The sequence below is a fragment of the Passer montanus genome, unplaced genomic scaffold (assembly GCF_014805655.1).
Source record: "Passer montanus isolate IOZ18808 unplaced genomic scaffold, ASM1480565v1 scaffold35, whole genome shotgun sequence".
Lineage (NCBI taxonomy): Eukaryota > Metazoa > Chordata > Aves > Passeriformes > Passeridae > Passer > Passer montanus.
In genome coordinates, this window is record NW_024368263.1 from 8,185,844 (window position 1) to 8,202,972 (window position 17,129).

The window sequence follows — 17,129 nt, forward strand, 5'->3', positions numbered from 1 at the left end:
GCTAACATTTATTATGATTTTAAGACCAAACTCATGAATCTAAAGGTTTTATTGAAAAATTAATAAGGAGGTTGGGGAGAAAATCCCCAGTTAAAATTTGGTATTTTTCTTGCAATCAGCTCACAGAACATTTCAAACCCCTCCAAAGGCTGAGTCTTCCCATGGAAAGGATGGAAAGAGAGGGACAGACCTTCCCTGTGCTCAGCAGAGCTGTGCTGCAGGGCTGCTCCCCTCCTCCAGAGGCAGGGACACGCCTGGGGCTGCAGGGCCATTCCCTGGCAGGCCAGGGAGCACAGCAATCCTCTGGCTGCACCCCGACCCCAGGATCCCAAACCCCATCCCAGCCGTGGCACAACGTCACTGGGATATTCTCTGAGAAATCCTTCCACCAGGATTTCTTCTCCTGGGAAGCTTCAGCTTCTCCATTTTGCTGCTTTGGCATGTGATTTGGAGACTGTTTACCCAGCATGTGGAATTGTTTTCATTTAATGACCACTCACGGTCCAGCCGTGTCCAGGCTCTGAGGAGTCACGAGTTTTTATTATTATTTATTATTTTATTCTTGTTAAACCTTCTGATGTATCCTTTCTCTGTAGTTTAGTATAGTTTTGATATAGCATTCTTTAGTATAATATCATATCATATCATATCATATCATATCATATCATATCAGCCTTCTGAGAACATGAGGTCAGATTCATCTCTTCCCTTGCCCTGGAGACCCTCACAAAGACCCCAGGACAATTTCCCCCTTTTCCCTCCAGCCAAGGAGCAGAGCCCATCTCCGTGTCCCAGGCCTTGGCTGGCTGTTTCTATCCCTTCTGCTCCCAAATTTCACTTTTCCCTGGACATTTCTTGTCCACAGGGGGGATTTCTGGCCCCGTGGCAGCTGCCCCTCACACCAAGGAATGGGGAGATCATTTCATTCCCCTCCAGGGGACAAACAGAAAAGAGGGATTTTCCTCTGGGGTTTCTGCCTCCCTCCCTCCCTGCTCCTTCCCTAGGCTCCATCCTCATCTGGCCTGGCTGCATCCAGGCAGGATTAAATGCTTTTGTGGCATTATCTCCCAGAAATCTGATTACAAGGCTGCCTCCAGCTCTCTAATGGTTTTTGTTTTGTTTTGTTTTGTTTTGTACCAGCTAGCACCACATGCCAGGAATTATACCAGGAAACATCCCTGACAGGCTGGAGAGCCCCAAGCCCTGGACATCCCAGAGGATTTGCAGGTTTTTAAGCTGGAAACAGAGGGCTCAGACTTTCCAGAGCCTCCAGTGTGGGTGGAATTAGGGAGAGCAGTGAGAGATGCTCCAGCCCTGGGAATGGGACCGTGGAAGGGCTCTGATTCCCAGCTGTGGCACATCCCTTCCCTCTCCTGCCCTGGGATGCAGGGACAGCTGTCACCTTTTCAAAAGCACCTTATTCTGCTAAAGGCTGAATTCCCAAATTTTCTAAAATTCCAAATTTTCCAAATTTCCTCTATGCCTGGAGGGACCCGGCCCAGCCCCAGGGTGCACACCCAGGGTGAAACTGCCTCTCCTTGGCTTTTCCCCTCTTTTCCCATCCCCAAGGAAGCCTTCCCAGCCAAGGGCAGGACCTTGGAAAGCCAGGAACGACGAGGCTGGAGGAAGGAAACCCAGCAGAGTGGAGGGAGGAGGAGCAAATCCAGATTTATGGCACCAAAACAACTCCGTGCAAACTCCAATTCCCATTTATTGAAAGCAATCACAGTTAAAAGGTCAAACCCATCGGCAAACAGGAGCTTGGGATCATCCAGAGGGACACTCAAAGGAAATCCATCCAAAAAAACAAGGACAAAACAAAATGGAGAGCTCAGTTTATTCCAACCTGTTCCCTTTGGCTCCGGTGGGACCGAAGGCAGGTCTGGGACATCCCGGCCCCACTTCCAGAGGGACAGAGCAGGAGGCAGCCAGGTGACCCCACAGCAGGGTTTGGGGAAGCCCTTTGTGCTGGAGATCAGAGCGAGGGCGAGCTGGGATTTGCAGCATCCTCCCAAGCCTGGCAATTCCCTCCTCCCTGGGCACAGGGATGGATTCACTCCTCAGCCTGCATCGACCCTCAGGGCTCAGGAAGAGCCATTCCACAAGAAATGCTTGGGAAGCATCAGGAGAAGAGGCAGGAATGTCCATGCGTGGTCGTGGCTCTCCAGGTGGGATAATTGATTCATCCTGAGGGATTAATTAACTCGTTCATTCATCCCGGAATGCTCCGGTGGTGGCTCAGCTCCTGCCCTTCCTGCAGGTGAAGGGTGAGCAGGAGAACCCTGGCTTGGCCCTTCAGGGAGTTCTGATCACTGCCAGCAGCAGCTGAAATCCAGAATCCCTTGGGAAGGCCCGGCAGCTCCACATGGAATTGCATGGAAAACACTCAAACCTCCTTTCCTGGTGTTTTTCCCACAGAAAACCCCGGAGCATTGGACACAGCACACTGGAGCAGTGCCCCTCGGAGATACATTTAGGAAAAAAATGACATTTCCCTCTTGCAGAGATCCCAAGAAAATTCATCTTTATTTGCCTGGACTATCCCATGCATCCAAAGCAATTCCTGCAGCATTCCCAAGGAGCAGCAGGATGTGGAAGACCTGTGATCCCATGGCTTATCACAGTCCTCATACCTTCAACCTCCCAAAAAAGGGTGCAATTCCACACTCCATAAGGAGCTTATTCCATTTCTAGCCTCCACACGGGACAGGGAATTCCCAACCTCTGACAGAGCAGAGAGGATCAAAATCCCAAATGTTTTTCCTTGGAGAAACCAGCCCAGCGTCATCCAAGGCCCCTTCCAAGAGGAAAACCAAACCAGGATCTGGGAGGACCCACCCATATTTGTGCTTGGAAACCATCGCCAGGAACTGGGAGGGGAGAGGGAGATACAAAATCAGAGGAAATCAACACCAAACCAGATCCCAAAAATCTATGTACAGATCCAGTCCGGGGCCGCGGCACGGCCGGCTCCCGATCCCGCGGCGCGGGGCTCTGCTGTCTCCTCCTGGGCACGCAGCTCTGCCCTACCCCAGCCCCACATCCAGGGACATCATCACCACAAATCCCAGGATGGAGGTCCAGGATGCCAGCTTCCCGTTGCCACTGCAGGGAGAGGGGAATGTTGGAGGAGGGAATGCTGCTCGTGTCCCATCCCAGCCCCGATGCTCCCGAGCCCCCCTGCCCATGGGGGCCATTCCCTGGCATGGGGAGGGAGCACAGCAATCCCTTGGCTGCATCCTGACCCCCCCAGGATCCCAAACCCCATCTCCAGCCATGGGATAACTTTCCCCTTTTCTCTCAGTTTGCTCCCTGGAGGATTCCAGCCCCTCCATCCAGCCAAGGAGCAGAGCCCATCTCCACTTCACAGGCATTGCTGGGTGTTTATATCCCCTCTGCTCCCAAACTCCCCCTTCCCATGGACACTCCTTGTTCCCAGGGGTAACTGGGACCCCCCACGGGTCAGGAGGGGTCTCACCTGGTCTGTGCCTCGGGAATGATGTCGTCCATCACCACGTAGACCATGGCTCCAGCAGCGAATCCCAGCGCGTAGGGCAGGAGCGGCTCCGCCAGCAGCACGGCAAAGGCGCCCAGAACCCCGGCCAGGGGCTCCACCATCCCGCTCAGCTGCCCGTACCTGCCACAAAAACAGCCAGAACATCCCTGCAGGCCTGCAGCAGGGCTGGCACAGCCATCCCAAAGGGATCACAGGGCTCACACTGCCCCATGCCCGCTGTGCCCCCATTCCTGGTGCCCGGAGGAGTTGCACACCAGCCACGCCCAGCCATGGCACCTGGACTGTGGTGACAGGAAAGGGTTTGACCTTACCCAGCTGAGTTTTCCAGACAGGATCTCATTCCTGCCCCCAGCAGCTCTGTGGGATTTGGGGATCCAGCTCCCAGGCAGAGGGAACACTTGCAATCAGCACAACTCAGTCCCAAAGAGGACGCCTGGCCCCAGCCTCAAGCAGGACAAAGCCACCTTCTTCCCACTCCTGTTCTTTCCCTCCAGGATTGTCCCCACCTCTCTGGACCATGGGAAATCCCTTCCCAGCAGCAGCAATCCTGCTGCAAGTCCCAGCACTTAAGGAGGTGGGTGGGAGGAAAGGAAAACAAAACTTTGGAGCAGTTTGGGAGCCTCCCCTGCCCTCCACCCACCACCCAGAGCAGGGCAGGAACACAGCTCCTGCTCCCAGGGTTTGTGCCCTTGGCTTCTGCACCTCAGGGAAAAGGGGGAAAAATAGAAGGGGGGTTGAAATCCAGCTTGAAGAGAAAGAAAAATGAAGTGATAAAAAATTAATAATGGCAGTGCAGGATCTGGAGCTCAGCACAGGCATTGAAATGGGATGTGACAGGATCAGGATCAGGGATTCAGCCCTGGGATGTGACATGTGGGGATCAGGGATTCCTCCCCTGGGATGTGGTGATTGCTGGGAGCAGGGATGCATCCCTTGGGATCCAGGGGCTGGGATCTGAGCTTGGAGGGTGTGGAAGGAGCAGGACAGAGCTGGAAAGCTGCAGCACCACAGGGAACACAGCAGACCCAGAACAATCCCATGCCAAGGGCAGCTCCCTGATGGATGTGGGGGGATCAGAGGCAGGAGGGGCTGGTGAGGGCTCCTTTCCCTGGAGCCCAGGCAGAGCTCACCAGAAGGCTTTCCACGTGGAAAATCCAGCGCCACGCAGGGGCAGGCTGACAGCCAGGCCCTCTGGGAAGTTCTGGATCCCAATCCCAATGGCTAAGTTCCTAAAAAAAGCACAAATATATCCATTTGTTTATGATAAGGGCAAAACTCAGCCTGGGATAGGCTGCTGGGAGCAGGGAAAAAGGGACATGATTAAGGATTCAAGGGAGCTTCTCCCACCCCCGGTGCCCAAATTTAACAGGATCCCAGCAAATTCCATCCTCCAGCAGCTCCAGAGCTTCCATCAGCTCCAGCACCAGCCCATGGAGCAGATGGAGGAGAAGAGACTGGTCCTGGGAGGCCCCTGGAGGGATTCCAGCCTGAGGATTCCCAGCATTCCCAGTCTGGGCACCTGGAGCAGCCCAGGTTCGAGGGAGGGCTGAGGTTCCTCCTCCTGGGGGGCTTTGCCAGAGGGGCCCCAACACCACAGGGCTTTGCTTTCTCTCTTTTCCCCCTCTTGTATCCCATGGAAAGGGAGCACTTGGACTTCCAGGGTCAAACTCAGGGCAGGGGAGAGCGGGGCTCTCCCTCAGTCATGGAATCCCAGAATCCTGGAATGGTTTGGGTGGGAAGGGATTTTAAAATTCATCCCATTCCACCTCCAGCTATCCCAGGTTGCTCCGAGCCCTGTCCAGCCTGGCCTTGGACACTTCCAGGGAGCCAGGGGCAGCCCCAGCTGCTCTGGGAATTCTATTCCAGGGCCTCCCCACCCTCTCAGGGAAGGATTTTGGCCTCCCAGGGAAGAATTCCTTCCCTGAGCAGCTCCCGTTGTGTCCCTGCTGGAGCTGTGCATGGCTGGCACATCCACCTCCCACCCTTCCAGCTCTGCAGGGCTTTGGGATTTTGGGGAATGTTTCAGGCACCAAACAGGGCTCCTGTTTGTGCCTGGGCTCCCCACACATCCCTGTTCCACACTGGGAGCATTTCTCCAGCTTTGCTGGGCTGTGTTGGTGGCACTGGGGGACACCAAGAGTGGGACCACCCTGGGGGGCTCCAGCAGTGAGGGCTGGGCTCTCAGGGGTCTCCAGGGGGATCCCAGAGCCTCTCCCAAGCTCAGTTCCTGCTCTGCCACAGCTGCCAGCTCCCTTTTTTCACCCCCTCGTTTCCTACGAGTAAAATAAGCCCGGTGAGAAAAACCTCTCCGGGTTGTTTAAACTTCTCCCAGGGTTTACAGAGGAGGGGAGGGGAAGGGGGAGAGGCTCCGGGTTTCCCTGAGCAGGACAGGCCATTACAATCACAAACATTATTCCAGGCAAAGAGAGGGAGGACGGAGGGGGAAAACCATCCCTGCTGGAAAACACTGGAGCCGCTGTCTGGCCTCGGGGTTTTTTTTTTCCTCCTTCCCTCGCTCAGCACAAAGCAGCTATTGCTGCTCCTGGCCACAACAAATTAACAGGGAGGGAGCTGTGAATGGAGGGGTCTGTGTGGGAAGGGCGGGGAGCCCCCCACCCCGATCCCACCGGGAATAGGGACCCCCAGGCTGAGCCTCGAGGGACAGGAGAAGGGATGGAACTGGGGGGAGAGCCAGGAGAAACCCTGCAGGGCTCTGACCCTGCTCTCCTCCTGCCCTCCTTCCCACACACCCCCAGGACAATCCATGTGGGCTTCCCAAAACCAGGAACAACCCAGGACAATCCATCTGGGCTTCCCAAAACCAGGAACAACCCAGGACAATCCATCTGGGCTTCCCAAAACCAGGAACAACCCAGGACAATCCATCTGGGCTTCCCAAAACCAGGAATAACCCAGGACAATCCGTGTGGGCTTCCCAAAACCAGGAACAACCCAGGACAATCCATCTGGGCTCCCCAAAACCAGGAACAACCCAGGACAATCCATCTGGGCTTCCCAAAACCAGGATAATCCCAAAACCAGGAACGATCCCAGGACAATCCACCCAGGCTCCCCAAAACCAAGAACTTGCCAAAACCAGTCTTCCCAAAACCAGGAACAACCACGGGACAATCCACGTGGGCTCCCCCAAACCAGGAATAACACCAGGACAATCCATCTGGGCTTCCCAAACCCAAGAGCTCCGTGCCAGCCTGGGAACACCTAAACCTTCCTGTCTGCCTTGCTCTGGTCACCACCCCAGGGGCACCTCGGGGGCCACCCCTGTTCTGGCCAGGAGATAAAAAGGGGATTCACCTCCAGTGCTCCAAATAAACCCATCCCAAGGGATATCCCATCCCAAGGGATACCCCCCACCCAAGGCATACTCCATCCCAAGGGATATCCCATCCCAGGAATACTCCTGTCCTAAGGGATACTCCATCCCAGGGGATATCCTGACCCAAGGGATAATCCATCCCTGAGGGATATTTCCATCCCAAGAGATACTCCCATCCCAAGGGATACCCCTTTCCCATGGGATACTCCATCCCAAGGGATATCCTGTCCCACGGGATGTCCTGTCCCAAAGGATACTGCTGTCCCCAGGGATACTCCATCCCTCTGGCCGGCACAGCTCACGCCTCCCCGCAGCCCCGGGGCAGCAGGAGCGATCAAAGCCGCATTGTGTCCCAGGGGAAGGAACAAAGGCGCCTTTTGACAGAAATAGGTGGGGATTCTTGGAAGGCTTCCCCGGCTGCAAGGGAATACACTGTAAAACACAGGCACAGAGACACGGGGAGCCCGCCTCGGGTGCCACAGGGACACGGCTGTCACCTCGTATTTTCTGGAAAAATCCCTTTGCCAGGATTTCCCTCCTGGGAAGCTGAGAAGCCTCAGAGAAAAAGGAAAACAAGAATTATCTGATTTGCTTCTCCTGTGTTTTGCTGCTTTGGAATGTGGTTGGAGATTGTTTCATTGGTTTCATGTGAATTGTGAATTTGACTCAGTGACCAACCACAGCCAAGCTGTGTGGGACTCTGGAGAGAGAGATTTGTTTTTCATTATTATCTTTTTAGCATTCTGTCTGTATCCTTTCTGTATTCTTTAGTATAGCTTAGTATTCTTTAATATAATATAGATCATAAAATAATAAATCAGCCTTCTAAGAACATGGAGTCAGATTCATCATTCCTGCCTTCGTCTGGGAACCCAACAAATACAAGACACAAGCACGAGCCAACAAGAAAATCTGAAGGGTTTGGGGTCTCCAAAGAGAGGAGGAGGAAGGTGGGGTAAGGGGTAGGGAGGTGGTGGAGCCAGATCCCATCTGGTCGGGTTTTTGCCACCCCTGCAGGTGCCCAAGGGTGTGGCACTCAGTGCTCTGGGCTGGTGACAAGGTGGGGGTCAGGCACGGGTTGGATTTGGTGATCCTGGAGATCTCCTCCGACCTCGGTGATCCTGGCATTCTGGGGATGGGGCAGCTGTGTCCAGCTGGGCAACCTGCAGCTCATCCCCACCCTACAAACCTCAGCTGCTCCCACAGAGGCACATCCAGGGAAAATCACACATGCTCTGCCTGGGGATGCGCCAGTGTCCCGCTGGTGGCTCTGCCACCAGCACAGAAATGTCCCTTGGGTGGCTCCTCCAAGCCTCGGTGTCCTTGGAAGCATCAAGCACCCAACACACACTGGATGTGCTGCCTTTCCCAGCTCTGCCTCAACTTCCCCATCTGCAAAATCTGTTTGGTGACAGCCACGTCCCCCAGAAGTGCCCCAGCACCTGTGTCACCCACAGGTGAGCTCTGCCCTGCCCTGGCTCACCCTGCCATGCGGCAGAGCCCAGTTTTGGGGAAGAAAAGATAAATCCACGCCCTCCTGGTGGGGCTCCCCCATGGAACATCCCGTGTCCCCCGGGAACATCCCGGGCTGGATCTCCTACCCCCTCTCCTGCCAACTGCTCCGGCACCACGCTGCGGCACTCCAAGTTCACTTGCAAAAAAAAAAAAAAGTTGGCATCTCTGCATATTTGCAAGGTCAAGGCACAGAAAGCCTTCTATAAGCCTAAAGCCTTGTTTTCAAGGGCCTATTCTTTGACGGGGTGATTATGAAAGCAGGCTACATATTCTTAACAAGCCCCTTTTCACTCGGGCTTTCAGTTCCCCGCAGTGGAGAATGTGCATGTGTATTCTTGCATGGCAGCCCTTCCATACTGTTGGGATTGTTATCGGGTGTGAAAGGCCCGATTGTTTGGGGTTGCCGCGATTACATCACGGCTGCCCCCGGGCCGCCCGCCGAGGTGTTTGATCAGGGCTGCAGGTGGGAAGGAGCTCACGGGGCCCTTTCCCCAGACCTGCCCTACCTGTTCAGCGCTGCTCCACGGAGCTGCTCCTTCCCCCTGTCCAACCCTGCTCCTTCCCGCTGCTCCCCTGTTCAACCTTGTCCTTCCCTCTGCTCCTCTTTTCCACAGAGCTGCTCCTTCCCTCTGCTTCGCTGTCCAACCCTGTTCCACAGAGCTGCTCCTTCCCCTGTCCAACCCTGCTCCTTCCTCTGCTCCCCTGCTCCACAGAGCTGCTCCTTCCCCCTGTTCCACCCTCTTCCTTCCCTCTGTTCCCCTGTTCAACCCTGTTCCTTCCCTCTGCTACTCTTTTCCACAGAGCTGCTCCTTCCCTCTGTCCAACCCTGCTCCTTCCTCTCCTCCCCTGCTCCACAGAGCTGCTCCTTCCCCCTGTTCCACCCTCTTCCTTCCCTCTGTTCCCCTGTTCAACCCTGTTCCTTCCCTCTGCTACTCTTTTCCACAGAGCTGCTCCTTCCCTCTCCTCCCCTGTCCAACACAGCTGCTCCTTCCCCTTGTTCCACCCTGTTCCTTCCCTCTCCTCCCGTTCCACACAGCTGCTCCTTTCCCCTGTCCAACCAACCCTGTCCAACTCTCCTCTCCTCTCCTCTCCTCTCCTCTCCTCTCCTCTCGCAGTAGGGGAAGAACCATCCCCAATGTCACCCAGATGCCCCCCAGGCCACCCCCGATGCCTTAAATTTTAGCTGTTGTATTTCTCAGACTCCGCGCTACATTGGTTTATAACTCTGAGCTCCAAATAAAGTGTCAGCAGCTCTCCTCACAGCTCAGGCACACAGAACAATCCTTTTGCAGCCCCAGAACCAAGGACACCGCTGCAGCTTCAGCCCACAAAGTGCAAACAACAAAAAGGCCCAAAATGCCCAAAAAGTTCAAACAACAGGAGGAGAGCAACCTGGGAGGATGGGACTGCATCACCTGGAGCTGCAGTTGGACAATGAACCCCAGTGTGGAAATGGACCAAAAATCAAAGTGTCAAACTCGTGACCCATCATCCATCTTGGGTGCAGCCCTGGCTGGGCTCTTGTACTGCCCAAGTGAATCCAGGGGCAGCCACAGCTGCTCTGGGAATTCCATCCCGGGCATCCCCAGCCTCCCAGGGAAGAATTTTTTCCTCCCAGGGAAGAATTCCTTCCCCGAGAAGCCCCTGCTGGGTCTCTGAGTGTGGCCATCACATCTCCTGGAACAGCACCTGCCCTCCTGCCACCCTCCATGCCAGCCCTGCTCCTCAGGACCAATCCCATCCCCTTTCCCACCCCTCTGTCCCCATTCCCAGCCCATCCCTGGTGCTGGCAGCTCCGTGTCCCACCTGCAGCCTGGCCCCTGCTCTCCCTGCCCTGCACGCTGCAAACCTCGAGGATTTTAGGAAATTTCACCCTCAATTTGTCCCCAAGGCACAGGAGCTCGGTTCAAAGCTGTAAAACCTGCTCTCCCCTCTGAGTGCAGCAGGAATTCAGCTGCAGGAATTCAGGAATTCTCCACTTTTCCCCACACAAATCCCACCAGGGCCAGCCCAGCCCAGAGCCCTCTCCAGCCAGCCTCAGCTCCTCATTCCCACCCTGGATCCCAAAAATCAGAAACCTCCTCCAACCCCAGCAGGATTCAGGTGCTGCCCTGGCCAGTGATGCCTCAGGTTCGCCTCCCAAGGCATCACCAGGTGAGCCCAGGTGCTGCCCTGGCCATCACCACATCCTTCAGCTGCTCCTGCACCATCCCTTCCATGAAACATCCCCTGGGTGCCTTCACCCCTCACCTCCCCCAGGGCTGGATTTTGGGGTGAAAGCCATCCCAGGAACTCAGAATCATGGAATGAAAAGACCCTGCAGATCACCAGATCCAGCTGTTCCCCCAGCACTGCCAAGGCCACCGCTGATGTCCCCAGGTGCCACATGCATCTGTTAACCCCTGCAGGGATCGGGACTCCACCACTGCCCTGGGCAGCTGTGCCAGGGCTGGGCACCCTTTCCAGGATGGAATTTTCCCAGTATCCAGCCTAAACCTCCCCTGGTGCAATTTGAGGTGATTTCCTCCTGTCCTGTCACTTGTCACTGGGGGGAAGAGCCCAGCCCAGTTCAAACCTCCCTGCTGGCCTGGCTGGGCAACAGGAGACCCAAAGTGGAGCTCCGTCCCTGTCAGGGCAGGGAGTCCAGGCCAGAGCCCAGGGATGGATCCCACTGTTTGGGGACTGCTGATTCTCTGCACTTTTCCAGCCCTGCTCCTTATCTGCCTGGCTATTTCAGGAACTGTTTGGTTTCTGAGTCAGCCTCAGGCCCAGGGTGAAGGTTCAGCTCTGCCTGGGGTGGGAAGCACAAAGCCACATTTCAGGAGCTCCTCCTGCCGTGCTCTGACCTCTCAGAGCAGCAGGAAAAGCTCAGGGAGCCTCGGCACCTTCTCCAAGAGCAGGACCTTGGCCTGGGAGCTCAGGATCCAGCCAGGCTCCAGCTCTGCAGGGCTGCAGATCAGGTTTGTTAACCTCCCTCATCCTCCTCCCCTTTTATTCTCTGTAAGGAACGTGTGATCCAGGCAATAAATCCCTAAAATCCACCCCTTCAACCATTCCCCCACCCCAGCACGTCCCTTGCACTGAGATTTCATGGCACATAAATGTTTCCAACGTGAGACTGAGCAGAAGGTGAAGCCCTGGAGCTTCCTGGAAAATTCCTTTGCAGGAGGTGGAACTGCCCTGGTTCCTGCTCCCACAGCACTCAGGAAAAATATCCAGGGCCCAGACACATTTATACTTGCTAATTTGTGGTTTACCAAGATTAAAAGTTCACAAATTCTTGCATAAAATCACAGAATGGTTGGGAAGAACCCCAAAATTCATCCCGTTCCATGGGCAGGGAATTGTGGCACCTTCCAGGTTTGTCCAAGCCCTCTCCAGCCCAGCCTGGAACACGTCAGAAATTTAGAAATGGATAAAACACCAGACCTGCCCCTCCCCAGGGCCACCCCCATGCTGGTTACTGGGCTAAAATCCTGCCCAAGGAAAGGGATCAACGGGAGAATATTCCCAAATATTCCCAAATATTCCCTTTTCCAGCTGCTTGGAGACCAAGGAATGCCCCCAAACTGCTACAAGAGATCTGCACCAACCCTAAAAAGCAAACTTTGTAACACAGCTCTAGTTTAGCTGTGCTAGAAAGCAAAGTCTGTGGGGATGGAGAGAGCTGCCACCTCACCAGAACTCATTCCTGACAGGAATTCCTCCCTTTTCCAGCAGAGAACCAAGGCCATCCCTCCCTGGCAGCACCAGTTAAGCCCTACCCCCCTATTTTTAAATACCTTAAGACAATCCTCATGTGAGACCTCGTTAATTCTATTTTAAACAGCATCAGCCTGCAAATAATTTCAGTTTTTACATATTCATAGCGGGCCAGCCCTAAATAAAGTGGGATTTAACGAGGTGGCTGCATTGATCTGGGGTAGGGCTGGAGCTGCAGGGACATACAGAACCTTATAAAGGTTATTAAAATTTTATTTTTTTTTAAATTAGACACCCACAGAAGCTGGGTGGTCTAAAAGCAGGGCTGGGACTGTGCTGCACATATAAAAATTCCCATTTAATGTTTATGGCTCCATGCAGAAAACATCAATCCTCTCTTTTTTCTGGATATTCAAACTGGGAGCACATTTCACATTGAAAATCGTTTGGTGTGCCATGAAATCTGAGTGTAAGGGACTTGTTGGGGTGGGGGAATGGTTGAAGGGGTGGATTTTAGGGATTTAGTGCCTGGATCACACAGCCCCATTCCTTACAGAAAATAAAAGTAAGGGAAGGAGGATGAGGGAGGTTAACAAACCTGGTTTTCCTTCCTGGAAAGAACCCACAGGGAACTAAAGCCCAGCTGAATGTAGAGATAAAAATAGGGATGGGGTGAAAATAGGGATGGGGGTAAAAATAGGAATGGGGGTAAAAACAGGGATGGGGGTAAAATAGGGATGTGTGATAAAAAGAGGGATATGATAACCCAGGGATGTCTGATAACCCAAGGATGTCTGATAAAACCAGGGATGTTCCCTAGTGATAACCCAGGGATGTCTGATAAAACAGGGATTAATGCCAATATCAGGGATATGTGATAACCCTGGGATGTGTAATAAAACCAGAGATGTGTGATAGCCCAGGGATTAATGCCAAAATCAGGGATGTGTGATAACCCAGGGATGTGTGATAAAATCAGGGTTGAATCCCAAAACCAGGGATGTGTGATAACCCAAGGATGTCTGATAAAACCAGGGATGTTCCCTGGTGATAATCCAGGGATGTTTGATAAACCAGGGATGTGTAATAAACCCAGGGATGTGTGATAACCCAGGAGTGTGATAAAACCAGGGATTAATGCTAAAATGAGGGATGTGTGATAAACCAGGGGTGTGTGATAAAACCAGGGATGTGTGATAAACCAGGGTTTAATCTCAACATCAGAGATGTGTGGTAAACCAGGGATGTGTGCTAAAAAGAGGGATATGATAACCCAGGGGTCTGTGATAAACTAGGGATTAATCCCAAAACCAGAGATGTGTGGTAACCCAGGGATGTCTGATAAAATCAGGGCTGTGTGATAATCCAGGGCTGTGTGATGAAAAAAGGGATATGAAAACCCAGGGATGTGTGATAAAACCAGGGATTAATGCCAAAATGAGGGATGTGTGATAAACCAGGGGTGTGTGATAACCCAGGGATGGATTTCCCTCCCTCTCTCAGGCCCAGGTGCAGCTCAGAGCCTCTCTCCTCCCTCTGGGCTCTCCAAACCTCCCAGAGCTGAGCTGGCAGCACCCCCGGGGCCACCCCAGCCTCCAAAAGCCCTGCAGGCACCTCCCAGCTCCGTAATCTAATGAACCCCCAGGCCAGGCTAATTAAAAGGTGTTTAATGAGCATCTTCCCCCTGGTTTGTGCCCAGGGCTGGGCTTTGCTCTGCTCCCTTTCTCTGGGGTCCAGGAAAGGTGGGGAGGGATCCCAGCTCTGGGGGGATTTTTTCCTGGAGGTGTTCCTGGGGTCTGACAGAGGTGGATCCAGCCCCACCTCTGGATCCTTCCTCTCCTGAGCTCCTCTGGATCCACCCCCAGCAGAGCCAGATCCTGTGAGTGAGGGAAAACCCCGCAGTGGGCTCTGCCACAATGATTTCCATTCATCCCCAGAAAACTCAGGATAACATTTTTGCCTGGTTTCAATCTCCCTACATTAATCAAACCTTTGCTTTTTCTTTTTTTTTTCCTTTTTTTTTTCTTTTCCCAGCCTGAGAGAGACAGCGTGGGAGGCACAGGCTGTCCCATGGAATAATATTTTCCAAGCCCTGCTCAAAGTCTGCCTGTCAGCCTGAAGCTCCTCTGCTGTCTGCTCCACCAGAGCTGGACAGGAAACAATCCGTGGGCAATATATAATATAATATATTATATATTATATATTATATTATAGTAATTTATAAGCTATTTAATATATATTTATTACAGTATATTTAATATATATTTAGATATTATATAAATATAATTATATAATAAATATATAATATACAAATATAATTTTTTTTTTCTTTTCCCAGCCTGAGAGAGACAGCGTGGGAGGCACAGGCTGTCCCATGGAATAATATTTTCCAAGCCCTGCTCAAAGTCTGCCTGTCAGCCTGAAGCTCCTCTGCTGTCTGCTCCACCAGAGCTGGACAGGAAACAATCCGTGGGCACAGCAGATCCAAACAAGGCCAGCATTCCCAGCGCGGGGAGCATGAATGGCACCCTTTGTGCTGGGCTGCAGGAAACATCCCCAGCATGGGCCGGGGAGGTTTCTGTTCCATCGCTTCCCTGCTCACTCTGCTCCTTCCCCTCTGCACCAACAGGGCTTTCATGGAGGGAATTGAGGATGGACCATGGGAACCCAGAGCTGGGCTCCCCAGGTTAACCCTGCTCCATCATAAAACTGAATTTCCCCCTGCCCTGCAGCCAGGATCAGCCCTGGAGCAAACCTGGTCTGATTGGAAATGCAAAGGATCTTTAGAACTTTGGGGTTGTAAATTGAAGCTTAAAATTAAATACAAGATTTGATCTGAGTCCTTAGCAAAGGCCTCTAAACTGAGGTACTAGAAGTGAGAATGTAGATTTATAAATAGATATTTTTATACATATATATAAGTATATATATACTATACTTATACTTAACATTTTACCTATGTTAAATAAAAGAAAGTTTGAAGTTTTGGGGTTTAAGATATAGAAAAAAATAAAAGTAATTACAAAAATAACCAGGAAGTTCAGAATGCAGTACTGTACGTTTGTATGTTGTAACATAATTAGCTAAGAAACCTACACTGTAAAAATGCATTTTAAGTAAAATGCATAAATCTATCGGACAAAATATTTTAAAATTAAGTCTAAACCATAAATATCCTTGTTAGTAGTGTTTGGTTAGTCAATAAATCCTTAAAAAGTCTTGTAACTAAAATCCTTGTAACCAAAAACCTTGTAACCTTCTAAACTCTGCTATAAAGAAGTGAGCTGAACTCGCCCTTCTTATCTACGTAAAAAATAGGAAAAATAAACAGCAGCATCAAAAGCACTTCCAGAGTCCCATCCCAAATTCCCTCGGAGCTTCTCAGCCCAGGCCAGCCTGCAGCTGGCACAGGGGTGCAGCCAAGCCGGGGGCAGCGGGGCCCCGTCCCTGCCCCAGCAGCTCGGGGCTCAGGGGGAGCTCAGCAGCTGCAGATCCCCCTTCTCCGGGCAGGTCCCAGCCCAGATCCCACTTTGTGTCACGGGGATCCCGTGGGACAACCCCCAAACCCCGCTGCTGTAACCCCAAAATCCACACTCGGCTCCATCCCAAGGCAGAGCTCGGCCAAAAATCTGCTTGCAGTGCTTCTGAGCTCCCCAAATTCTCTGTATCCAACGGGGAGCTGGTGCCCAGACCCCCCTGGCTTAACAAAACCCCTCAGTCTGCTTCCCAAACTCCCAGCCCTTCACTTCCCATCTGCTCCAAGGAATTTATGGCATTTCACTCCAGCTTGGCTGATTTCAACCCTCCTGGCCTTGCGAGGAGCAGCCTCTGGCAGGGCTTTTCCAGGGAAAAAGGCACATCTGGGAATGCTGCTGGTTTGCCCTGGGATGGGAATTTCACCCCAGACCCCTCTGCATTCCAAACACAGGGACAGGAGCTGCCTGCCCTGGAAAAGAAAAACTCCATGTGCTTGTGCAGGGAGAGAGCAGAAAACCCATCCCCGTTTCATCCCAGCTTTCAGTCTGAGTCAGACTCGCAGGGATTTTTTTGCCTGCAAGCAGCCAAGTTATTCCCTGGAACAGTCAGGCCTGGCTGCCCTGACCCAGCTTTGTTTTGGATGGGAGGGGAGAAGCAGCTGTGCCCTGTCCGTGCCAGGGGCACAGGGAAGGTGCCCCAGGATCCTGCACTGCCAATGCCACGTCAGCTTCCCAAGATCCAAGCAAAAAATTCAACATTCCCAAGATCCAAGCGAAAAATGCAGTGAAAATCCAGGGTATGGCATTCCCCAGGCTTGATTTTCCAGCCTTAATGACAACTTTTGATCAAATGTTTCAAATTTTACCCACAAGGGATTCTAAAACAACGCCAGGGCTGTGGGATGGGGCACTGGGAGCTGCACCCACAGGAGACATTCCCACTGGAACAGCATCCCTGGAGCACAGCCTTCACATCCCAGCTGGAAAACAGCTCAGCCAGAGCAAAACCACGACTGGCAGCCAGAAAAAGCAGCCAAGGGTCCAGGGAACATCCATCCCACCTGCTGGAAACACAGAGCTGGGACTCCTGATGCAGAAGGAAATCACCCAGCCAGGGACTGGCAGAGAAATCCAGCTGGTTCCCAGTTAATTGTGCACCACATTCCCTTTTCCTGCCCAAATCAGCCAGCCAAGGTGCAGGCACTGCTCACCACACACCCTCCTCTTCCTCCAACACATCCCCAAATCTTTCTCCTGTTAGAAGCAAATTCCCTGGCACAGGTTTTTTCCAGCAGTCCCTCTGCACACTCCTGAGTTCCTGCAATCCTGCCTGAGGAAATTGATTTTATGGCAAATTTCTCCCTGACAGGAAAAAAATCCTCAGGAAGCAGCAAAGCTCTGCAGGAAAACAGATTTGGCTTTTGTGTGCTGGCCTCCAGCAGGGGATGAGCTCCTGCAGACAGAAACTGCTCCTGGGGGATTTGGGAGGGGCAGATTTGGGAGGGGGAGATGCAGATTCAGGATTTGGGAGGAGCAGATTCGGGATTTGGGAGGGGCAGGTTCAGGATTTGGGAGATGCAGA

General features: G+C 52.7%; 1 protein-coding gene across 2 annotated transcripts in view; it reads right to left on the minus strand.

Moving 5' to 3' along the window:
* Window positions 1-1,624: 1,624 nt before the first annotated feature.
* Window positions 1,625-17,129, minus strand: part of SLC39A11 (solute carrier family 39 member 11) — a 78,249-nt gene continuing 62,744 nt past the window's right edge. For both annotated transcript variants that reach the window (XM_039716317.1, XM_039716316.1), the window contains exons 8-10: window positions 4,648-4,746; window positions 3,479-3,637; window positions 1,625-3,105 (exon numbers count right to left, since the gene is read on the minus strand). In XM_039716317.1, coding sequence (XP_039572251.1) covers window positions 3,027-3,105; window positions 3,479-3,637; window positions 4,648-4,746 — 337 coding nt within the window. In that variant the 3' untranslated portion in view covers window positions 1,625-3,026. The remainder of the gene's footprint in view (window positions 3,106-3,478; window positions 3,638-4,647; window positions 4,747-17,129) is intronic.